This window comes from Elephas maximus, chromosome 5 (genome assembly GCF_024166365.1).
Source record: "Elephas maximus indicus isolate mEleMax1 chromosome 5, mEleMax1 primary haplotype, whole genome shotgun sequence".
In the NCBI taxonomy this organism is placed as follows: Eukaryota; Metazoa; Chordata; class Mammalia; order Proboscidea; family Elephantidae; genus Elephas; species Elephas maximus.
In genome coordinates, this window is record NC_064823.1 from 53,638,258 (window position 1) to 53,665,349 (window position 27,092).

General features: G+C 40.5%; 1 protein-coding gene across 1 annotated transcript; it reads right to left on the reverse strand.

Annotated features, from left to right (window-relative positions):
• Positions 1-5,741: 5,741 nt before the first annotated feature.
• Positions 5,742-26,285, reverse strand: C5H4orf17 (chromosome 5 C4orf17 homolog). The gene is made up of 8 exons (XM_049887066.1): positions 26,216-26,285; positions 21,487-21,687; positions 17,504-17,568; positions 15,310-15,447; positions 10,104-10,185; positions 8,129-8,318; positions 6,846-6,889; positions 5,742-5,944 (listed from the first exon to the last, which is right to left on the reverse strand). Exons 1-8 carry the CDS (start codon positions 26,283-26,285, stop codon positions 5,742-5,744), a joined length of 993 nt encoding a protein of 330 aa, XP_049743023.1.
• Positions 26,286-27,092: the final 807 nt, after the last annotated feature.

A 27,092-nucleotide genomic window follows, 5' to 3' on the forward strand; every position in this document is an offset into this window, starting at 1 on the left:
AGAATGCATGTGAATGATTCATTACATCAGGCACTCAATATGCTTTTCTTCCCATCTGTAGCATAGTTGAGAAGGCAGGGAGCTATGATAGATTTTTCCCATCACAAAACCGATAACAGTAAAAATGTTAAAGAATAAATCATCAATCCTCTGGGGAATGGATTTGAAAATGGCTTATTTTTCTGAAAACTTCAAGTAGCAAGTGGTTGACTTAATGTTTATGACAGTGAAAGACATGGTAAAAATAACTTGTCACAGTGCATAATTTTGGATTCTCATATATTTGGCTTTTGCTGGTGTATTGAATGTAATTTATGCACTCCGTCAGATTTGCTCAGCTTCCACTTGTCTGTGCCAGGCCCTTGGCCACTTAGTTTTGGAGAGACACAGTTTCTGCTGTCATTGCTACCCTGCAGCCTGTTCATCTGTTGGACTGTAACTGTCTCAGCCCTCCCCTCCCCTAGGGTGAATGTTGGGTTTTGTTGTTGTTAGTTGCCGTCAAGTCAGGTCTGACTCATGGTGACTTTATGAGTAACAGAACGAAAGGTCTGAATTGCCCAGTCCTATGCCATCTTCATGATCCTTGGTATGTTTGAGCCCATTGTTGTGGCTGTTGTGTCAATCCATCTTGTTGAGTGTTTCCCTAGTTTTTCCTACCATGGTATTGATCATCCCTGCTGTGGTGGAAAATGCACCAGTTCCTACACCCAGTCCCATGACTCAACTAGACCCCTTGAAGCTCTTATTCCTCTCAATACTCCTAGAGTTGGATGAAGCACCATGCTGCAGGGAGTGGAAGCTAGCTTCCCTGGCAGCTCTATATGACAACCCAGAATGGGGAGTTAACAGCATATGGGACAAACTTTGACCAATGATAGGCACAAATGGAAGGGGACCAGTAGATAAATTCGTGTCCCTTCCTTCCTCAGATGGACTATTCTGAGGTAGAATATTTCTGTAAGCCTGTTGTGGAAATGTGTCATGTGACTGAGCAAATAGTTGAATCTGCTTGTAAAGCTGTGCCCAACTCGGTAACCTACCACTTCGTTGCTTCTCCACTTTCTTTGCCTCCATCCATTTTCCCTTAATTATGCTATTATGAATTTTCAACTACCAGTAAAAGATAAGCACACGAGTTTTGTTTCGTATTCTTTTCTAGGGAACCCCAGCTACAACAGTTGGTACCAGAAGGGCTCTTAGAAGACTGTCAGAATAGGATTTGTTTGTTGAGAGGCAATCTGTCATAGGTCTTGAGAATCCCTGGAGGTGCCAAGAATGCGAGAAGACCCTGAATGCTCTTTACCTGGGCCATTTCTCAGGACTGTGTCAGCAGTGAGCAACTTTGAGGGATGAGGTAAAAGTCTCTCCCCAGACAAAAAGTAGGCTTGTTTCCACTAGCTGTAAAAGTGATGAATCCACCACATGCAAGGTTCCTGTCTTGCAATGCAACCTGTTGCTTGTGCACGTATCCATCATGGGCCTTTAGCAGAGCCACTGTGGGATGTTATGGGCATGGGGCGCCAACACAAATCCACATGAAGCTCTCGGTAGCGTTTTTGCTGTGAGTAATAAAGTCCTTTGTCTCTGACCCAAGAGTATCATCTCTTCCACCAGCATCCATGAAACTGTTGCAGACTAACTTGTGGGTTTCAAGGAGGGTAAAATCTCAGACCCTGCACAGTTCTTAACATCTGTATGGAGGGCAATAATAATAGGATTGTGGAATTGGATGTCTCCTTTTGATGGAATTGCAGGCCTTGCAAAAAGAAATCAATAGGCTTAGAATAATTAATTGTCACTTTAAGGCACACTCTGGAGCCGGAGTGACTCTGACAGTGTTAAAGGATACTAGTCTCCTGCAGCCTCAGGGCAGACTGTACTGAAGATCAGACACCAGGTCTGATTATAACCATGGGAGAGCTGCAATGGAAACCAAATGCCAAGCCTTGACAGATCTTACGTGTCTGGGGGCTCTGATAAGAAAATAGTTGGACCCTGGGGCCTAAAATAATGATATATGGGTTGAAGAGCCTGAGAAATGAACAAATTCCCCCAAACCCTTCTGGTAGACAAAAGCAGTCTCTTCCCCCTTGGAATAAGAGAATCATCTCCCCTCACCAGAAAACCAGGTGATGATCTTGTTTGAAACAGTTGCCTCCCGAGATGATGCTTACTCTCTTTAAGATTCATCTGGAAGAATCTCCTAAATGCCTCTAAACCTCTAGGTTTAAGTACAGGTTAAGTCTGTCACTTGGGGTTGCTGTGAGTTAAAAATCAACTCGATGGCACCTAACAACAACAACTAGGGAACCACGACACCTGCACTAGGAAGAAATCTATTCCCCAAAGGAAGTGCAAGAACTGGGTAATATACACTCTCAGGAACAAGGGGAATACATGCGGAAGTGGATCTGGAATGTGTCAGACCAGGAGGCGCTTAATAAAAGGCTGTTCAGGGCAGAATCCATTTATATAACAGCATTCACCCATAATTCGGGATTCAATATTCTGGCAAGGACACGTGGAGCCAGTCCTAATAGTTTGCTGGAATAAGAAGTCTCCTTAAAGCTGTTCCTTAACAATGATGTATAATAAATGAGGTAAGGGATGTGAGAATTTCCTTAGAATAATGTTGAGGACATAGTCAAATGGCATAGAAAGATAGACATGTTAGACTGGATCTGAGAACTCACACTGTTTTCGGAGAGGGCCCTAAAGACACTCTCCAGCAAGGCCCCACTGTTGAGGGTCATCACTGAGAATCTGCAGGTTGGGATTAACAGAAGAGGAGTGCATCATGGAATGTTCCCTGCTACTTTCCTTCTATTCAAATTGTGGTCATGGGCCAGCATCACCTGGGAGCTTGTTAGAAATACAAAATTTCAAGCCCCACCCCAGACCTACTGAATTAGAATCTTCATTTTTAACAAGACCCCCCAGATGATTCACATGCACTTTAATGTCCATATACTGACAATCACTCTCCCAAAGGGATGGATGGGACTCGGAATGGCAAAAGCCAGCTAAGATCACTTGACTGTCACAAACAAAACAAAACAAAAACCCATTGCTGTCGAGTCAGTTTCGACTCTTAATGACCCTATGGGACAGAGCAGAACTGCCCCATAGAGTTTCCAGGGAGCATCTGGTGGATTCCAGCTGCTGACCTTTTGGTTAACAGCTGTAGCACTTAATCACTACGGCACCAGAGGTTCGAACAAGTCACAAACAAGATGGGCATAATTACCCTAAAGGACGCCAGGACTATAAGGCAATCAGAATGCCTTGTCCCCCAGAGATCCCTGAGGATAATAATCCTAGGAGTGAGATACATGGGCAGTATCATGGATTGAATTGTGTCCCCCCAAAATATATGTCAACTTGGTTAGGCCATGATTCCCAGTTTTGTGTCCTTGTTCTCCATTTTGGATTTTTCTATGTGTTATAATCTCTGCCTGTAGTTAAAGAAGAATATGGTGGGATGTAACACCCTTTCTCAGGTCACATCCCTGATCCAATGTAAAGGGCGTTTCCCTGGGATATGGCCTGCACCACCTTTTATAAGAGATAAAGGGAAAGGAAGCAAGCAGAGAGTGGGGGACCTCCTACCACCAAGAAAGCAGTGCCAGGAGCAGAGCATGTCCTTTGAAGCCAGGGTCCCTGCACAGAGAAGCTCTTAGTCCAGGGGGACATTGTTGAGAAGGGCAACAGGGAGAGGAAGCCTTCCCCTGAGCTGACACCCTGAATTTGGACTTTTAGCCTACTTTACAGTGAGGAAATAAACTTCTCTTTGTTAAAGCCATCCACTTGTGGTATTTCTGTTATAGCAGCACTAGATGACTAAGACAGGCAGTTTACTGAGGTGTTGCTTGATTTACATAATCAGAAGGAAAATTGAGCGTTGGTGTGCAGAAAGCTGAAGTTAGCTACCACAATGGAAAATTGCACTTCAGCTCTCAGTTTCTAGATTGAAATCAGTTCATAGTCCCAGAGCTAACTATTGATTAAAGGCGAGGCTAGGTCCTATTACAGGAGGTCCCTTCAAAGCTATAGCAAATATGTCTAGATAAAATTTCTTTCCATGGAATATGGAACATGGTACCTATCTGAGAGTACGTATCAGTCCTCTTTTCAGCTAGACTATTTCTCAGCCATGAAATGTGACTAGAAGTGATGTTCACTGTTTGAAGGCCAAGGCTTGGCTTTAAGCAGATGTACCTTTTTGTGGAAGGCAGAATAATGATTCAGCAAAGATGTCCACATCCTAATCCCCAGAAACTGATAATTTTATGTTACGTGGCAAAGGGGAACTAAAGTTGCAGATAGAATTAAGGCTGCTAATCAACTGACCTTAAGATTTTCCTGGATTATACAGGCATATCTAATATAATCACCAGAATCCTTAGAAGAGGAAGACAGAAGAGTCAATGTCAAAGTGATGCAATGTGAGAAGGACCCCATTCATCCTTGCTGGCTCTGAAGATGGAATGGGGCCATAAGCCGAGAAATGTAGGTAGCCTCTAGAAGCTGGAAAAGGCAAGGAAATGGATTCTCCCCTAAATCCTCCAGAAGGAATGCAGCTCTGTCAATGGCTTGATTTTAGCCCAGCAAGACCCATTTCAAAGTTCTGACCTCCAGAACTATAAGGTGATAAATTTGTGTTTTTTTAAGCCACTAAGTTTGTGGTAATTTGTTACGGTAGCAATAGGAAACTCTCTTCCACTCACTTTCCTCTTTTGCCAACCAGATGCAGTTGACATTGAGGCCCTAGGTGATGACTGAGCGATTGGAAGGATCTTGGGTCTCTGAATCACCAAGCATAGATAAATCACCTGCTAACTAGGAATATACACTTCGAACTCTTACATGAGAAAAAAATTGTGTTTGGATGATGATATTTGTTACAACTGTTCGTCCTATCCCAATGAATAGAATCTCTGTGCCTCAGTTTTTCTATATAAAAAAAAGTGAACAACAGTAGTAGCTATCACCAATAGTTGTGAAAATTAAATAAGTTACTAAATCTAAAATATTTAAAATGATGATTCACATACAGTAAGTACAAGTGTTTGTTATCATTAAGATTATACATGTGCACACATGCATGCATACACAATTATATTATCTCATAAATATCAGTGCAAACATACTAAACTCTTAAAAAAATAACTGTTACCTAAGAGTGTTTTTTTTTAAAAGTAAAAAAGTTCAATATTAGGAAATCTGTTAATATCATCCACCATTAGCATTGAGTAGTAACTAGCTCCTCAAAGACTCATAAGTTAGAGATAAGTTTTTTATCTTTTCTCTTTGTGGAAGAGGTGGGAATTCTTCCATAGTAGTTTGACAACATTAAAACATTATAGGTTGAGAAAATCAGCTCAGATATTAATGTTCTCAGATTTTTTTTTTCCCTCTAACAGAGTTTAACTGCCAATTCTGATTATGAATGATTTTTCTAGTATCATGGCCCTATGTTTATGAACTAACACTATTAGTGCAAGCTGGAAGTATATAATCACATTTCTTTTACGCATTGAATTAAAATTGACTGCAAATAGAAATATTGTCTCCATTAATGTTTACTTAGTAGCGTCATATATAAGTGCCTTGAGATTTACATATGCCAAGTAAAGAAGACCTATTGACTCTTTGATACCAAAATTTTTTTCTTTTAATAATTTGATGTTATAACAAAGTAAAGGTAAAATTTATGAAAGAATTAGCCCAGTCTAGAATTTCTATCTTTGGGATGTTAAAGGATAATACACTCTTTGAAGACTGAGATTGTTTCCTTGTTGCGTACTCCTCGCTGACATTGGTTTTGCTGGTATGCTCTCCTGAGTTTTAGGCCTGGGAGGAGGCTTTGGTTTGCTGAAATATTCTGCCATGGGTATTTTCATCTTATTTCTTTTTATAAACAATGGAGTCTTGTGCTCAGCCTCTGAAATACAAAAAAAAAAAACTAAATAGGACCATACTGTGATTGAAATACACAATACAGCTTGTAGACATCATAGTTGTTGCTCTGTCATCATTGTTCCTATGTTTGTTTTGGAGCTAGAAGCCGTCAGACCCACTGGGATGTTTTAATTGGGCTATTCTGAACCAACATAGGACTTTCCCAAATTCTTGATTCTCCCTGGTCTGAATTGTGGGATGGGGCAAATGTAGGCTGGGGCTAGACATCTGGTAGGGATACCAAATAAACAAATAAAAAACAAACCCCTTGCCATGGAGTCCATTGTGACTCATAGTGACCCCAGAGGACAGAGAAAATTGCCCCACAGGGTTTCCAAGCAACAGCTGGTGGATTCGAACTGCCAACCTTTTGGTTAGCAGCTGAGTTCTTAACCACTGCACCACCAAGGCTCCTGTTACTCTCTGTCGTATTCCAGGTAACTCCTAGGGCATTCACTTATACCTGATTTCATTGCTCTGTTTTCTTTGGTTGACTTTGTTTCTAGTGAGCATCAGTTGGCTCCATGAGAGTTAATCTGTGAAGGACCAAAACTCTGAGATCCTTATCATTTTGTTGGGTCAGTCCAGGGCTTCTCCCGTGGCTGGACTGGCATAACAAACCTATAGTTCCTGCTGTCCTGCTGTCTTGCTTCTCAAAAAGTGGCTGTCCCTGGTGAGGCACTTTGCCTTTCAAAACAAAATTAATGTCAAATTTATCTGTATGAAAAATTCAGCAATGCTGTCCCTTAAGAGTATAGTTGGAAATCACTATTTTATTTTACTGTTTTCCCTTAAAGCCATAGATCTTTAAAGTCTATGCCTCTAAGTAGCTACTTACTGGTTTCCTTATACCAACTCAGTAATTATCACAAACTGTACTTAACCTGTAGGTACTTCCTTATTTCCTTCAGATCCTTGGCTTGACACTCTAAACCAATTGGAGAAAGAGAAAATGAATTTCGAAGGTACATACAAGTATTGTCTGTAGATGTCACTGTCATTAAAGTATGCATATGTATGTCTTATGTATGCTACCCCAATTTTTTGTTTTTCAGTGCCGTTTTAAATTTACTTCCTAGTGAAAAATTCTTCTGACATTGAGTAAGTATCTAAACAGTATATTAGATGTTTGTCACTAAGGTAGAGAGACTGACCCTTTCTCCCAGTTTCTCATACCATAGAAACTTTAGAGATAAATTGCAATTCAAAATTCTCTTCTGCCCAAATGCTTTTTGAAGAGGCACCTTATGCTTTTTGAATTTTATTTTCTTTTTTACCCAAATTTTAGCTTTAATGCCACTAGATTTTGTCTCCTAGTTTAAATAACATCTTACAACACATTCTTTCACCATATTTTATATAAATATGTATTTTATGTGGTTGAAATTACAATGTTTAAGAAACATTTCTACTGAAATAATTTCCAGCCCTCCTAGTAATTATTTTTCCTCGTGGCAGTACCCAGGACCATGTCAGAGGAAATTAAAGGAAGCAATTAAGTTTATTCTTAAATGATTCTACACAAAAAAGTGATGTCAATGTGATGTACATTTAACAAAATATACAACTAACAATACAATTTGGTTTCCTTTCCTGCTTCTATTTTTAGTTAAACTAAAAGATAATATTAATGAATGTTCTTACATTTCTGCATTGCTACTCTTGCTTTGCCCTCAGTGGAGAGAGAATTTGTCTCAAAAAGAAAGGCTGTTAGGTTAAAGGGAGACATATCAGTACCGGTTACCGTCAAACTGCTTCTGACTCGAGGCGACCCCATGTTTGTCAGAGTAGAGCTGTGCTTCATGGGGTTTTCAAGGGCTGATTTTCCAGAAGTAGGTCACCAGGCCTTTCTTCTGAGTCACCTCTGGGTGAACGTAAACCTCCAACATTTTGGTTAGCAAGCGAATGCATTCACCATTTGCACCTCCCAGGGATTCCAAGAAGACATAGCCCCTGCCCAAACCCTGTGAACAGTAGACCAGAGAACAATTCTCATGTTGCATTTATGACAATGGAAGAAAACAAGTACACTCTGTAGTCATTTACTGAGTAAAGGGGACACTTAAAAATCTCGGTATGCTTAGCGTTTTGAAGGATAGTGACAAGAACATTCGAAGTCTTTACATGCCACATGTCCTCTAGGTAGCCATGTCGTCTGTCAAATTACCTGGTCGGTGGACGCCTTTCTCCAGAGCTGGTCAGCACTTTTGATTTTGCAGGTGAATCTGGGGGTGGTTTAACTGCAAGTGGCCTCCCGGTTTCTGCTGCGGGTTCTGTTGAAGTGTTTCTTCGGCGGTGATTCAACAAGCTGATCTCAGCCAGCTCGGCATGAACCAAAGCCGAGACCCACTCTTTTTCTGATTAAAAAGGGAGGAGGAGATTTTGTAATCACCGTGTTGACTAGAGACAGAGTTAGTTTTTTTATCCAGTACCCCAGTGTGAAAGGCTGCTAATCTATGTTCTAGGTAGGCACCTGTGATGGCTAGTTTACGTGTCGCCTTGGCTAGGCTTTGCTGCCAGTGGTTTGGTCAGACACCAGCCTAGAGTCTGTTATGAAGCGGCTGCATGCGATTAAGTCCGTTGGCCATAATGATGTGGGTGGGCCTCATCCAATCAGTCAAATGCTTTAAGAGCAAAAAGGGAGTTTTCCCAGGTTGTGTTCTGCCTCTAGACTGTAAATAGGCATTTTGTCAGAACTACCTTATTCACTCTTCCCATCGTCTGATCTACACATTTTGGGACAGAAGTTTTTGCAGGAATCTCTAGCCTGTCACCTCACCTACAGATTCTGGATTTGCCAGTCCCTACAATCATATGAGCCAATTCCTTAAAATCAATTTTGTGCTTGCGTACTCGCTCTCTCTCTCTCTGTTTTTCTAGAGAACCCTAAGATAGCACCCATGTGTGAGTCAAAGTTTCTGCAGAAAAGATGGTTCACATCAGCCTAGTTTCTGTTGAACTGTGACATTGTAGAGTCCCCAGCATAGTTGACTCACTGAGGCACCTGTTTCTGTATGACAGTGGAATCATTTTTAAACATTGAGTACAAAAACCAGCCTTATGGGCTGCTGATGAAGAAACATAATGATATTCATACAAAATAAAAAGTACAATATGATCCCCTTAAAACACAGACAGATAAATAGTTACAAGCATATCTAGAAAGATACCCACCAAAGTATTCACAGAAATGATGTCTGTGGTAATTTCATTAATTATTGTTTTTCTTCTTTTTTTTTTCTTTTCTTCTTTCTTTGGTTCATCTGTTTTTTTCCCCCAACAATAAGCATTTATTACTTGTTTCATTATTTAAAAGTTACATTTAAAATAAATAAATAAAATGGGGACTAACTAAAACCCCCTTGTTCCCAAATACCATCCTCAAGTGCCTGCCAAGTAGTCTTTACATTCCTGGGGTAAGGTACTATTTCCAAAATGCTCCCCATTTTAAAACATTAGTCTTTCCCTAACACATTGGTACTTCCTAACACTGACTAGTGTGGTGATTCTCAAAGAGTGATCCCCAGACCAACATTATCAGCATCACCTGGGAACTGTGAGAAATGTAAATTCTCAGGTCCCGCCATAGAGGTATTGCCTCAGTCAGTCTGAGGACCAGTTAGGTTTGAGAACAGCTGCTCTATGCCACTTATGGTTGTCCCATTTGGAACTGGTATGCGTTTTCATGGAACCAGCCAGGGCTGGGTAATGACTGAGTTGATGGTGTTTTGGTGGGGAATTGAAAGAGCTGTTACAATCTGGGACTTGGAAGGTTGTGCTGCTGTCCTACATACCCAAGGAAGGAAAGAGATAAGCAGGCCAGGAGAGGTGCTGGGTGTATAGACTTTCCAGAAGAAGCACAAACCAGCTCGAGCTGAGAATAAAGTCCTCCCTGGATGCAAGTGTTTCACGTCACCCAAATGAGTTCAATTTGGGGCATACTGAATTTGGGTTGGTTGAATGACCAGCATGTGTGTAGTCAGATATACAAGACTGCAATGCCTGTGATACAAAACACTGGGGAAATAACACTGCAACATTATCTTTGCAAATCCAAGGTAGAAGACTTCAGTTATTGCCAGTGTCCCAGTTTCTGACGATAAATTCAGCTCACTGTTTGCAAATGCTTATCCTAATCTCACCTTTTGAACTTGCATGAAGCAACCACTGTAGAACCTCCGCCAGAGAATCAGTACGTAAAATCTCACAGAGCTTTGCCAGGATCTGACAGAGAACGTTAGAGTTACATAGTGAGCAAATAAATGGTGCAAGGCTTATACGGCTTCTTTTATCTTCTCCAGAATCGCATCTTCCCAAATGTCACTCATACATGATGCTCAATTAAGTCAATTAGGATTCTAGCTGGAAAGCCAGATTCCAAAGAGTGCACAGTAGAACCTTAGCAAAAGCAGCATTTCCAAGGCAAGTAAGAGTTCAAGTTTGGCAACATTTTATGGCAGGAGCAATTCATTTTCCTTCTTTCGGGGAACTGATTCTTTCCGAGTGTACCACGGGGCTCTACTGGGGACCTGCCAGTCATAGAGTTGTTCCCATCTTCACTGCTCTTCTCCATAGTGGGGGTGGGGGTGGGGGTGGGAGTGAGAATGGGGATGGGGGTGGGAGTGAGAATGGGGATGGGGGTGGGGGTAGGGGTGAGACGTGTTCTGAGCTGGATTCATCACTCTATCTCGGTTCCTTGGGCATAGTGTTTGGCCCAATGGGACAGGTATTTAATTCCCTTTTGTCAATCAGAACCCTTCCCTGAGATTTTTTGTTCTTTATTTTTTTAATCCTGCACTAAGGACTGAAGTGTGGGTCAGGGAGGAGATAGCTATACCAAAAAAAAAATATTAATTCTAATAAAAATGAACTATAATAAAAAAAAATAGAAGTATAAAATATTAATTAAGCACATGTAATAAAGTTTCCGGTTTGAGCCTAAACTGTGTCTGCTGTTGGAGTTTAGACATGTCTGGAATTCATGCCTGGCTCCTGAACTTCAGTTCTATATATCCATCTGCCTACCAGACATATTAAGTATACTACAGGCACTTCAACTCAAAATATCTAAAACTGAATCCATCTCTCTCTTCCCAAAACCTGCTCCAACCTGCTCTTCCTTCTGGTTCCCCCATTTCAGTGAAAGGCACAGGCATACATTCAGTTGTCCACGCCAAACCCTGGGATTCACCCTGGACCACTCAGTTGCCCTTTTCTACAACATACTACTACACAAGCCTAATAAATTCTATCTTCTAAATATTCCTCAAGTCTACCCATTTCTCTTTATCCCTACTGCCCTGATCCAGTCTAAACCATCATTGGTCATTTCTTGAACTACTGCAACATCCTTTCTTCTAGTCTTGTCACCTGCAATCTTTTCTTAAATTATTATTAATCGAAGAAATATTTGTGTTTGTCATTGATTTAGATGCTGGAGATATAAAAGTGAAATTAAAAGGCAGGAAAATCCACTGCCCTTTATTGAGCTTTGCTATAATATTTTTTGTCTTCAATAATGTCATGTCCTAGGAGAGAACAAGTTAAATTTGCTCCTGATTTCACAAAAAATCAATGCCTATGCTAAAAATAAAAGAGTTCCATGATAACTCTCTAGATCACTGTGACTCTGATGTCTTTTCATCAATATGGTGATTGCACATTTCTCCCAGATTCTTCTTACTCATATATCACTGATTAGCTGTGTTTTTGAGAATATAATTATTATCCTTTTAGTGAGACTAAGTAGAATATGTCTTCCTAGGAAACCCGCTTTCTCTTCATTATAGCAGCTGAGCAGATGCGCAATGGACCACAGAGACCTTCAACCCCTTGAGGTAAATATTTGTTTCTCCAGCTTGGTGTAGAGATAGCTGGGCCTGTAAGCCAGGTTTCCAAGTGTCAGAGAAAGTATGGCTGCTGCATAGGATATCAGTCCATCCTGGATTAGATCTGGGATAATGGAAAAAATCTTCAGTAAGTAGAGTCTCTCTGGGATTCCACCCTTGGAGGTTTCTCAGAGTTGTTCCTTGGAATCCCTCAAAGATCTTTTTGTTCTATGATTTCATTACTTCCTTCAGAGTAACCTTAATACTTTAAGATAAACTCATGTTTCTTCTGCCTTTGGAGTAACCAGAAAACTGCATATGGAGCTCTTTGTATTGTCAGAGCAGACTGCCATGGAGGCTTCTGAAATTGAGTAAGTCCTCTGCATTTAACTTTACCCCAAATGATGGGATTTCAGTATCAGAGGGATCCACCGTTGTCCAACAAAGACTCTGGGGCGCCAGTCTTGGTACCTAACATAAAAATTGTCTTTCTGCCATCCTATCTTTTGTAGGATTTTCTAATTCTCACCCTAACAATCAAATTTCCCTTTTTATAATCTTGATTAGACCTATTTTCTCACTTAATTTTTCTCTTCTCTCATTTATTAAACAAATAGTCACCAGCTATTTGGTAAAATGTGTGCCAGTATATCTCAAGCAAAGTGATAGGTGCTGAAGATTCAGTTGTGAACAAGACAGACAAGATCACTTCTTTCAAAGAGTTTACATTTTTGTGATTTTTTTTTTTTAATCAACTGGTATCCAGCTAAGTAAATATCTGTAAGGGAGAAGATACTTTTGAAAGGAGGGGCCTATAATAATGTCTATAAGGCCAGTTCTACAAGATCATGCTGATTTATTGATGTGACCAAGCAAGCAAGACAGTTTTACTAAAACTTCACTGAGCTTATGGTTGGTTGGGTCAAGAGTTTATATGGTTAGTTGATTTTTGATAATTCCATTTTCAGTTTGGTAACACTTTTTAATTTATTCAACATTCAACTCACCTGGACACTGAAGATAAACAAAACAGACAAGTATGAGATCTTATGGGACTTATATTTTAGCAGGGGTAGGATGGGAGATTGCCAATAGATGAAACATAAATAAATGTGAGCATATCAGATGTGGCAAGTGCTATGCAATAATAATAATAATAACGACGTGTAAAAGGGTACAATAGAGAGTGGCTTGGCAGCTACTTTAGACTGAATGGTCAGGAAAAGTATTTCTGATTAAGTGTTATTTAAGCTGCCACTTGAATGAGAACAAGGTGTCACCACTGAGAGAATTAAGAGGAAAAGATTCTTAGTACAGGAAATAGCTGGTGGGAAGCCCCTAAGGGGAGAATGAATGAATTATAGAGAGATTAACCAAAGTGAAGCGAGTTAGGTGAATAGTGGTTCTGAAGACACTGAATAATATAAAGTCTTTAGCCAGTATCATCAGGAAATCATGTATACACACAAAGTCTGCATCTGCTCTGCCTTTTATTTTCTCTCAAAATTTTAATTATTAGCATAAATTATTATACCCCATTCCACTATAATGCCTTACTTTTAAAATAGTTCCTTATCACGATTATTCTATAACCATCCTTAGAACTTGCCTGTAATTGCTATAGTTTGTTGTTGGTAGTTGCCATCGAGTCGGACCCAATTCAGGGTGACCTTATGTATAACATAACAAAGCATTGGCCCAGTCCTGCACCATTTCATGATCTTTGCTGTGTTTGAATCTATTGTTTTAGCCATTGTTTCAAGCCATCTTTTTGAGGGTTCCCCTCATTTTTGTTGACCCTCTACTTTACCAACGTGATGTACTTTGGGAGTGAGTGGTCTTTCTTGACGTGTCCAAATTACACAGGTCAAAGTCTTGCCATCTTCACTTCTAAGGAGCATTCTGGTTGTATTTCTTCTAAGACTGATTTGTTTGTTCTTTAGTCGTCCACAATATATTCAATATTCTTCACCAACACAACAGTTCAAATGCATCAATTGTTCTTCTGTCTTCCTTTTTCATAATCCAACTTTCACATACATAATTGCTATTATACTTATTTATAACTATTATAAGGAGCCCTGGTGGCTCAGTGGTTAAGAGATTGGCTACTAACCAAAAGGTCAGCAGTTCAAATCCACCAATCCCTCCTTGAACACCCTATGGGACAGTTCTACTCTGTCCTGTAAGGTCACTATGAGTCAGAATTGACTCAATGGCAACAGGTTTTTATAAGAAGGCCTGGTGGTGCAAAGGTTAACAGCTTGACTGGTAACTGAAAGATTGGTGGTTCGGACCCACCCAGCAGCTCCTCAGGAGAAAAGAACTGGTGATCTGCTCCCTTAAAGACTACAGACTATAAAACACTATGGGGCAGTTCTACTACGTCACATGGGGTTGTTATGAGTCAGAATCAACTCTACAAAACCTAACAACAACAACAACATTAAAGACATCATTACAATGTTTTCACCCTTAGTTCACTGTAGTGGACAACGTGGAGGTTACCAAAGGAATCGACAGAAAGAAAAAAAAAATGGCAGATGATAAACGTCAGCTGATTGATTTATTCTTGATTATATGTCATCCTCAGAAATAACTATGAGGAGAAACTTTCAGTGGGCTGATGTGACATATTACTATTAATATGAGCCAGTTTATAACTGCAGGCAGAGAAGTCCTGAGGAAACAATTTCCACAGATAAGAAAGAAAGGTGAATTTTGATTGGAAGAATCTCTGCCTTAAAATCTGTGAAGAAAATGTATAGGTAATAGCAAGAAGATAAGGATTGTGTCTCTCAAGCAATTGGAAGATGATAAAGGAAGATAAAGGGAAAATAGCCCTGGGTTTGTTTGGCAAACATAAAACTTTTATTACGTCTAAATCATAGGTTGTATTTATGTGAGAGTAACAGGATTCCAGGGAATAGTAAGAGTGGGAATGAAAATAGGAGCAGGCCTTTGATATAAAGCTAAGAAAAAAAAAAATCAAACCCATTGCCATCGTGTGGCTTCCAACTCATGAAGACCCCATGTGTTACAGAGTAGAGCTGAGCTCCATAGTGTTTTCTTCCATGGTGCCTCTGGGTAGGTTCAAACCTCCAACCTTTAGGTTAGTAGTCAAGTGCAAACAGCACCACCCAGGAATATCAATCTAAGTAGTTTTAAATCAATACAGTTGTTGATGAGAAAGCATTAAAGAATTTTAAAGATGAGGACGCTAGTGATTTTTTTTTGTATGTTCATGCTGCCCTCCCAAGTGATGGATTTAATAACTCTGCCTTTTACTTTTTTGGAGCCGTGGTGGCGCAGTGGTTAAAATGCGACTGCTGACTGAAAGGTCAGCAGTTCCAATCCACTAGCTGCTCTGCGGGAGGAAGATGTGGCAATCTGCTTCTGTAAGGATTTATAACCTTGGACACCCCATCAGGCAGTTCTATCCTGTCCTATAGGGTCCCTGTGAGTCGGAATTGACTCAAAGGCAGTGGGTTTGGTTTCTGGTTTGCTTTTGGCCTCTTACTTTTATTTCCTGATCCAGGTAGTTTGGTATGCAGACGGTTTTGATGTCAGTTCTGGTGCTCATTTCTTCAGAGAGACAGGAGCCAGCACTCGAGCATGCCTTTGGTGGTGATGGTGAAATTCTTGTCTTCATTTCTTCCTAAATTAAAGTTAAAATAGAATCAATGCCTTTGCTGTCACTTGCAATTTCTACCAAAATTAAATGTAAAATGAAGGAGAAATATTGTAATTAATGAGAGAGATCCATGAAAGTAAAAAGAGATTAGTTTCTATCCTTCCTTAAAATCTAATTATCAAATATTTGCATCCAGAACAAATAGTGATATATTGGTGAAACCATTTTAAATAATGGGCTAAGCCCCAAGAAATACTTTTGAAATGTTTAACATATAATCTTTTTTTTTATATTGCAGCTTCATATACTAACCAACTTATGACACATGGGATTATCTGTTCTGTTGGGGGAGATTTCTTTCCCATGCCTGGAAAGACAGCTGGGAGGTTTTATGCTGTGTCTCTAAAGAGACTAACCAAAAAACCAAATCCCATAGTGACCCTATAGTACAGAGTAGAAGTGCCCCATAGGATTTCCAAGGAGCCCACGGATGGATTCAAACTGCCAGCCTTTTGGTTAAGAAGCCATAGCTCTTAACCACTACACCACCAGGGTTTCATAAAGAGAGTACATGATATTAATTGCTACTTCCTTGCTTTGCCAAAGGGCACCTGAGAGCTGCAGAGTTAGAGAAGCATACTAAATTACTTCCCTTGGTTATTTGCAAGTAGAAATAGAAAGGGTATTTTCTTGTTCTGGGAAGTAAATATACTACTTGCAGTAATAATAATAAAAAAAAATGTGGGGGCTTTAAGTCCAAGAGGAGTTATAGAAGCCATAGATCTGTGTGCCTGCTGCAGGAAAGGGTTTTTAACCTTCAGAAGTGACTGATATGTAAGGACACACAGAAGCTAGTGGCTGAAAGAATCCACAACCTGGGACTGTGATGAATGGAACTGATACAAACAATTCTGTTAATGTGAAATAAAGCTATATTATATTTAGATGCTAATTGCGCTGAGTTAAGGAAAACACATAAAAAAGAACTCACTGGTTGTGATTTCATTTATATAAAATTCTAAAAATTGCATGCTACTCTATAGTGACAGAAAGCAGATGAATGTTTGCCTGTGGAAGGAGGGGCAGAATCTGGAGAGAGAGATTACAAAGTATCTTGAGAAACTTTTGGGAGTGGTTAATATGTTCATTCTCTTGATTTTGGCTATGGTTTTGTGAGTGTGTACATGTCAAAACTTATCAAACTGTACACTTTAAATACGTGCGGTTTGTACCTCAATGAAGAGCGGGTGGCTCAATGGTTAAGCAGTTGGCTACTGTCATGGATTGAATTATGTCCCCCCAAAAATGTGTGTATCTACTTGGTTAGGCCATGGTTCCCAGTATTCTGTGTTTGTCCTCCATTTTTTGATTGTAATTTTATGTTAAAGAGGATTAGGGTGGGATTGTAACACCCTTACTAGGTCATATCCCTGATGCAATGTAAAGGGAGTTTCCTGGGGGTGTGGCCTGTACCACCTTTTATCTTACAAGAGATGAAAGGGAAGCAAGCAGAGAGTTGGGGACCTCCTCCCACCAAGAAAGAAGCACCAGGAGTAGAACACATCCTTTGGACCCAGGGTCTCTGTGCCTGAGAAGCTCCTCAACCAGGCGAGGATTGAAGACAAGGGTATTCCTCCAGAGCCAACAGAGGGAGGAAGCCTTCCCCTGGAGCTGATGCCCTGAATTTGGACTTTTAGCTTACTTTACTGTGAGGAAATAAACTTCTCTTTGCTAAAACCATCCACTTGTGGTATTTCTGTTACAGCAGCGCTAGATGACTAAGAGAGCTACTAATGGCAAAGGTTGGCAGTTCAAACCAACCAGCAGCTCCACATGAGAAAAGACCTGGTAATCTCCTCCCGTAAATATTACAGACTAGGAAACTCTATGGGGCCAGTTCTACTCTGTCCTACAGGGTCACTATGAGTTGGAATCGACTTGATGGCACACAACATACCTTAATGAAACTATTAAAAATATTATAAAACATAGTGACTTATCAAAAAGGTATGTGGCAAAAAAGAAAAGGAAATGATAGAAGTAAAACTAAATAGATAGCTGCAAATTGCTATTTCTTTACCTTTTTAATTGCTAAAGGATTCTCACTGGAAGTTTTGAAGCACTCCTTGATATTTTTATAGGGCCCTGAAATGACATGGAGGAAAAACATACTTAGATCAAACTGAAAAAAAAAAAAAATTGCTTATCACATGGCATATATGCTAGTTGCTGAAATAGATGAGAATACATCTAAATTTAAATTAAGGTCAACTCGGAGATCTGCTTATAAATATTAGGAAACTCATGGACACCACCAGGGCTCCAGAATTGCATTACAACATAATAAAAGCATATTTATATTACAAAACTAATTCTATGCCCAGGACGATAATATAAAAAAAATACTACAAGTTCTTTCTTCAGCTGGTTAAACCGACTTTAAAAGTACATATTTCAGTATAAGACAGATTTTTCTCTGTTCCCTGTCTATGTAACTGTACTTTCTTTAATTAAAGAGATAGTATGTATGTATGTTGTTTGCCCTGTAGACAAAAGAGATGTGTGCTGAGTTATAATTACAGATTTTTTTTTTAATTTTCTTTCTTGTTCATCAGTCTCTCAACCTTACCTACTTCATAATCATTTAACTGAAAAAAGAAAAAGTTGCCATCAAATCAATTCTAACTCATGGTGACCCTGTGTGTGTCAGAGTAGAACTGTGTTCTACAGGGTTTTCAATGGCTGATTTTTCTCAACTATTAGAAATTTTTTTTTTTTTTTTTTATAAAATAGATCCCCAGGCCTTTCTTCCAAGGTGCCTCTGGGTGTACTTGATCAGCCACTGTTTTGGTTAGCAGCCAAGTAAGTTAACTATTTAAGCCACCCAGGGACTCCCAAATCCCCCTAAATTACCCTGAAGCCACTTAAAGCTTTGTTTAATTTCATTTTACATTGACTTAAAGATATACTCTGTGTAAGAGATGCTATCTCCTTTACTGAAGCCACAGTTCACACAACAATTTTTTAAAAGGTAAAAATAGTTTGTGCGTATATACAATACTAACTGAATTCATTATCTCTAGCTGAACAAAGATACAAAAATAAAGTGTAAAGTCACCTCTCTCCAAGTAGTGAGAACAAAGTTATGGGTGAAGAGTCCATCAAGTTAACATTCACTTGTGGGAACCAGTACTCTAGCTATTTTTAGCAGAAAGGTAAATAATACAGTAAGTTGAACCACAAACCCAAACCCACTGCCATCAAGCCAATTCCAACTCATAGCGACCCTGTAGGACAGAGTAGAACTGCCCCATAGGGTTTCCAAGGCTGTATATCTTAACAAGCAGAATGCCACATCTTTCTTCCATGGAACAGCTGGTGGATTTGAACCACTGACCTTTTGGTTAGCAGCTCTAAGTGCTTGTAATATCATTGGGGAAGGAGCCCTGATGGCACAATAGTTAAGCACTTGACTGCTAACTGAAAGGTGGGTGATTTGAACCCATCAGCTACTCCCAAATAAAAAAGACCTGGCGATCTGCTCCCAAAAAGATTACAGCCTAGAAAACCCTATGGGGCAGTTCTTCTCCATCATATAGGGTCTCCATGAGTTGAAATAGGCTCAATGGCACCTAACAGCAACAATGACGTTGTTGGAGGGGCTGGAACAGTGAACTCTTGTCTTGATCTTCACAAATGATTCCAAGAGCAGCACCCTGGAACTGATCTATGGGGAGGGAGGTAGAATGGCCCCGCCTTTACCACAATCAGGAAGAAAGGGAGCCAGGAGGCTGTTGCCACTTCAATTACTGTCAACATCCTTGAAGCTAGAGGTTAGGTACCAGAATGCTGCTGCAATGAGAAAGCCACTGTATCTGCTGACTTTGCCTTTTGACATTTATAAATTCAGAATCCGGACACTGGAATGTTGTGTCCGGATTCTGAATGTTGTGTCCCCTATCTCCACAATCATGTGGGACAGCAGAAAGCAACCAAAAAGATGACCTTGGCCTCACAACTGCCATATGAATCTTACTAGATGGCAACACCTAATACCCATTTGGAATCTTACTTGCAAGTGACTCTTAGAAATGTAATGTTTTAGGTTTCTAGTCCTGCAGAGTAAGAATGGACACCAGAAAGAAGACAGAATAGAAGGGCTCTGACTTTCCATTGTTTATGGAAGAGAGACAAGAGGCACTCTTAAAGGATGAAATGAGTTAACAAGTATAAAAACCACAGAATAGTGTCTGTCACATAGTAACTGCTCTAGAAATGATTGCTCTTATCCTTGTCTTTAGAAAGATAATATTTAGCCACATTATAACAAAATAATTTTCTTGTGCCCTGAGACCTTTGGCATGGGGTTGCTGGGTAGTACAAGCAGTTAATGTGCTCAGCTGTTAACCGAGGGGTTGGAGGTTCAAGTCCACCCAGAGGCACCTCAGAAGAAAGACCTGGTGATCTACTTCCAAAAAAAGAGCCCTATAGAATACAGTTCTGTTCAGATGCACATGGGGAAGCCGTAAGACAGAGTCAATGATGGCAATTGATTTATATAGCAACGGGATACTGATTGGTTTAAAGTCAGGAAAGGTGTGCGTCAGGGTTGTATTCTTTCACCATACCTATTTAATCTGTATGCTGAACAAATAATACGAGAAGCTGGACTATATGAAGAAGAACCGGGCATCAGGATTGGAGGGAGACTCATTAACAACCTGCATTATGCAGATGACACAACCTTGCTTGCTGAAAGTGAAGAGGATTTGAAGCACTTACTAATGAAGATCAAAGACCACAGCCTTCAGTATGGATTACACCTCAACCTAAAGGAAACAAAAATCCTCACAACTGGATCAATGAGCAACGTCATGATAAAGGGAGAAAAGATTGAAGTTGTCAAGGATTTCATTTTACTTGGATCCACAATCAACAGCCATGGAAGCAGCAGTCAAGAAATCAAAAGACGCATTACACTGGGTAAATCTGCTACAAAGGACCTCTTCAAAGTGTTGAAGAGCAAAGACGTCACCCTGAAGACTAAGGTACGCCTGACCCAAGCCATGGTATTTTCAATCACAACATATGCATGTGAAAGCTGGACAATGAATAAGGAAGACCGAAGAAGAGTTGACACCTTTGAATTGTGGTGTTGGCGAAGAATATTGAATATACCATGGACTGCCAAAAGAACAAACAAATCTGTCTTGGAGGAAGTGCAGCCAGAATGCTCCTTAAAGGCAAGGATGGCGCAGCTGCGTCTTACATACTTTGGACATGTTGTCAGGAGGAATCAGTCCCTGGAGAAGGACATCATGCTTGGCAGAGTACAGGGTCAGCGGAAAAGAGGAAGGCCCTCAATGAGGTGGATTGACACAACGGGTGCAACAATGAGCTCAAGCATAACAACGATTGTAAAGATGGCGCAGGACCGGGCAGTGTTTCGTTCTGTTGTGCGTAGGGTCGCTATGAGTCGGAACCGACACAACGGCACCTAACAACAACAGGGGAAAGGGAAAAACTAGGTATGATTTCTACAATCCAGAATTTCTTTCTTCTGTACTACCTTGCCCATTGCATTTTGCCACATTTTGTTTTTGGTTAATCCCTTTTTACTTCAATTCAATTAACATTAATTGAATTGCTTACTAAGGACCAGGCACTATGCTGGGACTTGGGAAGGTATCAAGAATGGCAAAAACACAGAAGGCAATACCACCCGGCCCTACCCTTGAAGAGTTCACAGTTGCGTAGGAATGATGGAGCTGTGAAATTCCATCCCTATTGGGTTCTCTGGACTCACTTTTTGCCCGTATATCAATGTTGACTAAACATTCTCTTTTAGCACCTTTTAGCTAATTTTGTAGGAATTAGAGACTAGAATTGAGATTAACAGTAAAACATTTTTTGTAATGAATAACCTATTTCACAATAAGGAACTTTTGTGACTATTTTTAAATTACTGCAGCCATGTTAGCAATTGTATAAATCCTCCCCCTTCACCCCCCCAAGTTGTTTGACTGAGGCCTGAGGAAACATTTCATCAGTTGGGAAACTCACCAGAATGAGGCCGTGGGGGCATCTTGACTGTTTGTGAGGCAGGTGAGACTCCTCTGACCGGGCTCTCCAGGGCTGCGGTGCTGGGTGAGTAACTGCATCCAGCAAATGGTGCCTGGTCTTTCTCTAAGTGGCCAGCACTCCAGATTGTTCTGAATGTGTTCTCGTCATCATTCACAGTACATATAGGGATGTTATTCAAACCTGGGTGAATGAGGAAAAAAGACTAGGTTTTTGTCAGTTCTCTATGAGTCAGAATCAATTTGACAACAGATGCTTTTTTTGTTGCTGTTTCATTTTGGTTTTTTGGGGGTAGTGGATATGAAGTCCCTGGGTGGTGAAAACAAATAGTTAATATGTTTTGCTACTAACCAAAGGGTTAGAGGATCAAGTCTACCCAGAGGTGCCTCGGGAGTCTACTTTCAAAATAGCTACAGAGCACAGTCCTACTCTGACACACATGGGGTTGCCGTGAGTTGGAATAGACTCAACAGCAACTGGGTCCACCATCCGTCTGTCAGTTGGCTGGACTGTGGTGGCTTGTGCATTGCTATGATGCTAGAAGCTATGCCACTGGTATTTCAAATACCCATGGTGGACAGGTTTCAGTGGAGCTTCCAGACTAAGACAGACTAGGAAGAAAGGCCTGGTGACCTACTTCTGAAAATTAAACCCAAATCAAATCCATTGCCATCAAGTCAATTCCGACTCATAGTGACACTATAGGACTGAGTAGAACTGCTTTGTAGGGTTTCCAAGGCTGTAATCTTTAAGGAAGCAGACTGCCACATATTTCTCCTGCAGAGTGGCTGGTGGATTTGAACCACTGATTTTTCAGTTAGCAGATGAGTGCTTAATCACTGTGCCACAAGGACTCCTCCAGTGAAAATCCTATGAATAACAACAGAATATTATTGGATTTAGTGCTGGAAGATGAGTCCCCTATATTGGAAGGCATTCAAAATACACAGTGGCCACAACAATGGACTTGAGCATATCAATGACCACTGAAGTTAGGGGAGAAAGGAACTAACAACATTAACAGTAGTGGATATTTGTCAGTTTTACCCAGTGTCCCTTTCTTCCTTCCCTTTAGTAATAGTAACCAGATATTTTGTTCTATTGTCCTCCCTCCAGAGTTCATACAGCTGTGTGCTTTGGAAAGGGTTGAGCCCATTCCCCTTGCCATGGTGATTGGTTAACTAAACCATGATCTGCTAATCCATGCATGCCATTTTTCCAGGCCACAGAAACTTGTTCAGAGATAGGCATGCAATTTGATGTGTGCTGATAGTATGTGATCAGGGTTTTGCTAAAATCTGTGGGAGAGAAGCCAGTGTGGCACGCAAATGTGAAGCTAAAAACTGATGTAACTGTGTTGACCCTATGAGGGAAGCAAGCCAGATCTAGGATGAGGCTGACATTGTGAAAGGCAGAGTAGGGAGATGAGCTATCAAGTCAAATCAAACTTGAAGCCTACCTGACTACTGGACAATAGACACAGACACGATGATTGGGGTAGGAGAGAGAGTAAGGAAGGTAATGTTCTTTTTTTACTTCTTCCTCTTCTTCGTGCTGTGTACTAAGTCAGTTCCCAGGACCTTTTAATGGTTTTCCTACACCTGTCTCAAGCTTTGTTTTTGGCCATTGTTAGTTCCATGCCTGGCAACATAGTAGGGATGCTTGTTGTTACCTGTCTGGAAGGGTGTGGTGGCCTCCTCATTCTCTTTATCTCCAGGCTCTGCTCTTCTCCCAACAAAGGGTGGTTCATTTTTATCATGACAATGATTTTCAATCTCATTTTTTCAGCCTCACATGCCTCAAGAATATGACACATTTCCATTGGTTGTGGGAGTCACTATGCAGTGATTCAAATTTCAGAAGTATACCTCTCCCCTAGGAATAAGGCTCTCAGGGATGAGTATGAGGGCATATTTGGATTAAGCCCAATGGGTGATTTTGATATGCTCTCCTGGGGTGATACCACAAACTTACCCCATCCTCGGGAATTAGCTGTTCACTCAATCCAGTTCAAACGGTTCAGCTTGCTTTCCTGTATTTAATAGGCTTGGTGAGACTACATCTCAACATCATTACCTTTTCTCTTGTAGCTAGTTAGTTGTTGTTTGTTTTCTGTAGCAACCAAAATATGTGTAAATTGTGTACACCTCTTTTATTCTTCATTCCAAGCTAATAGAATCGCCTGTCTTGGGAGATACTGCCATTGATGTCTCCTGGCGGCTCAGTGTTTAAGAGCTCAGCTGCCAACCAAAAGGTAGGCAGTTTGAATCCAGCAAACACTCCTTGGAAACCCTACAGGACAATTCTACTCTGTCCTCTAGGGTTTCTATGAGTCAGATTCTACTCGGCAGCAACGGGTTTTGTTTTTCTTTTAACTTCCAAGAAGTCTATTGTATTAAGTTAAAGTTAAAGTTAAAAAAAAAAAAAAGGGAGTGTGTCTTAGTTAACTAGTGCTGCTATAACAGAAATACCACAAGTGGATGGCTTTAACAAAGAGAAATTTATTCTCTCACAGTCTGGAGGAAGGTCCTTGTCATCAATCTTGAAAAGCTTCTCAGTGCAGGGACCCTGGGTCCAAATGACGTGCTATGCTCTCAGTGCTACTTTCTTGGTGGTATGAGGTCCCCATGTCTCTCTGCTCACATCTCTCTTTTATAGCTCAAAAAAGACTGGCTTAAGGCACAACCTAAACTTTTAGATTAAGTCCTGCCTCATTAACACAACTGCCACTAATCTCACCTCATCAACATCACGGATACAGGACTTACAACACACAATAAAATCACATCAGATGACAAAATGGTGGACCATCACACAATACTGGGAATCATGGCCTAGCCAAGATGACACACATTTTTGGGGGATACAATTCAATCCATGACATTCCACCTTTTGGCACCAAAAAAATTCATGTCCTTGCACATGTAAAACATATTCACCCCATCATATCATAGCAAAAGAACTTGGATCAACTACAAGTCCAAAATTCAAAATTTCCTCTTCATCTGTGAAATCTAGAATACAAGTTATCTGCTTCCCAAGCTCAGCGGTAGAACAGACACAAGCTAGACATTTCTGTTACAAATGAGAGAAATTGGAGGGAAAGAAGGGATAATAGACACCAAGCAAGTCAGTAGAACACATTACATTAGCCCTCAAGTCTTGAAAATAATCTTCTGTTCTCTGAGACCATTTATATAATAGCCCTGCCCTCCAGATTCTAGGAATTAGCCACACTCCCTAAATTCTAAGTGGAAGCCCCTCAGCCCTGGGTTTCAGCTCTGCCTTCCAGGCCCACTAGAATGTCACCTCTGCTCCCTTGAGTTTGGGTGGCCCCATTAGCCTAGTCTGAGTGGTGACTCTACCCTTTGAGATGCCTTATGTTGGAGCCATACCCTTTGAGACTGAGGCAGCTCTGCTTCCTGTGTTCCTTGTCTCTTCAGCTTGTTTCTTTGTTCCTTGGCCTCTCCACCCCTTGGGCTTCACCACCCATGTCTGTCCTGCTGGGGCAAGTGTTCCAAAGCTATTTAGCTCCACTGGTGAGTGCCTGGAGACACCCCACTCTGCCAGTAAACTTCAGCTGAAAGGCAATCAGCCCTCTTGCTCCATGGGTTCACAAGCCTAGCTCCAACAATAAGTTCTCAGAGGCACTCCACTCTGCCATGAAGCCTCCTGCCCAAAGGCATTCAGCTCTCTCACTCTGTGGATCAGCTGCAGTGCCATCTCTTGCTGATCTCCTGGTTCTGCTGCTGCCATTTCTCTGCTGCTGCCATGTCTCTGCAGCTGTCTGCATCGTCTCCAGTGTAACAGCTTTCCTTATTTGCTTCTGAGTCCTAACAAGAATTGCCTTTGACGTCCATAATTCCACCAACAGTCTCGTCAAGATAATCTAGGCTTTTATTATTAGGTACTTTAAAACTCTTCCAGCCTTTATCCATTCACAGTTTCAAAACTGCTTCCACATTTTAGGCATCTGTTAGAGCAGCACCCCACTCCCGGTACCAAATTCTGTTTTAGTCATCTACTGCTACTATAACAGAAATACCAAAAATGGATGTCTTTAACAAGGAGAAATTTAGTCTCTCACAGTGGGAGGAAGGACATAAGGGAGGGAGGGAGGGAGGGAGGGAGGGAGGGAGGGAGGGAGGGAGGGAGGGAGGGAGGGAGGGAGGGAGGGAGGGAGGGAGGGAGGAAGGAAGGAAGGAAGGAAGGAAGGAAGGAAGGAAGGAAGGAAGGAAGGAAGGAAGGAAGGAAGGAAGGAAGGAAGGAAGGAAGGAAGGAAGGAAGGAAGGAAGAGGTAAGGAAAAAAAGAGAGGGAAAGAGGAAGGGTAAAATGCATACTTCTCCAAGGCTGATATTTAACAAGTAGATGCTGACGTTGTTATGCCAGTTGTTAAAATATTAAAATACTTTCATATCAGTTGATAAAATAGCTGTTGCCCTAAGCATTCTGTGTGGCCCAATTGCTCTGGCCACTTCAATTTCTTTCCTGGCCTCCCTCCTGACCATCAAGCAACCCAAAGGTTAATGCCCTGGCACAGAAAGGCCCTCTGCTCTAGACCTGGTGCTGGCACCTGGTCCCAATAATCAGTGCTTGTGTTTACCAGTGGTTAAATATTTTAGATACCATCCCTGTGTTAACCAACTGGAATCATCTAGTAGTCTGAGTGTAGAAGAGAGAGACAGATTCTAGAATCTTGAATCACCTTACCTTTTATGTGGCAGACTCTTCTGGGATGAGGAGTATGCCTGACTAGAAAACAACTTTCATTTCTAGCCATGATAGGGCTGTCTTTTCTCTGAAACCAAAGAACAGATGTTGGGGATTTGAGATTCGTACTCATGGGGGTGTTGGTTTCCCTTTTTCCACTGTTGCCACAAAAATTTGACCCCACCTTGATTAACCTCACTTCCAGATATGCTGAGACCCTGAAATCATAGAATAACAATAGTTCTGACAAGGGGTTCTTGACATTTTCTTATACATCATATATTTTCCATCTTCTTGATTTGGATTTAATTGTTTCTCATGTCAAAGCAATGTGAAGCTCTTTTACTTTCAGACCAAACTTTTGGAAACATTGAAATCAATACAGGCACAGAATGAAACAGAAAAAAAAAAAAAAAATTCCCTGGAAAAATCAAAACATTTTTGAGAAACTCAAAATATATTCTACATTTAATTGCATTTAGGGTCACTTGGTTGGCTTATCACCATAAAAATACTTTACATAGTAACTATCAAATTTTATATAGTAAATTAAAATGATGGCTTTAAAATACAATATCCACAAATGTTCTTTATATTAAATAAACTTTAAATAAGGATCTTTGATAGTGTACCCTAAAACAAAACAAACAAAAAAAAACAGCATCTTACATTTGTATCATCTTCTGAGATGACAAAACCTAAAGAAAAAAAAATCCAATAGTAAAAGAATGATATTATGTCTAAGATTATAAGCTGGAGAACATTTGGCCTTCTGTTGTTTGCAGTATTCAGTTATATTTAACGATGTTCCTTCAGTCACTGAACAAATATTTATTAGACACCTACAGTGTCATTGGCCTAGGGAATAAAAGATAAT

Coding starts and splice junctions, on each gene's coding strand:
- C5H4orf17 (XM_049887066.1), bottom strand. CDS start 26,285: ATGGCTAGAAATGAAAGTTGTTTTCTAGTCAGGCATACTCCTCATCCC. Junction 8,319..10,103: donor GCTTCATGCAAGTTCAAAAG/GTGAGATTAGGA, acceptor CTTTTTAATCAG/AAAAAGAGTGGGTCTCGGCT. Junction 5,945..6,845: donor AAATAAGGAAGTACCTACAG/GTTAAGTACAGT, acceptor TTTGTATTTCAG/AGGCTGAGCACAAGACTCCA.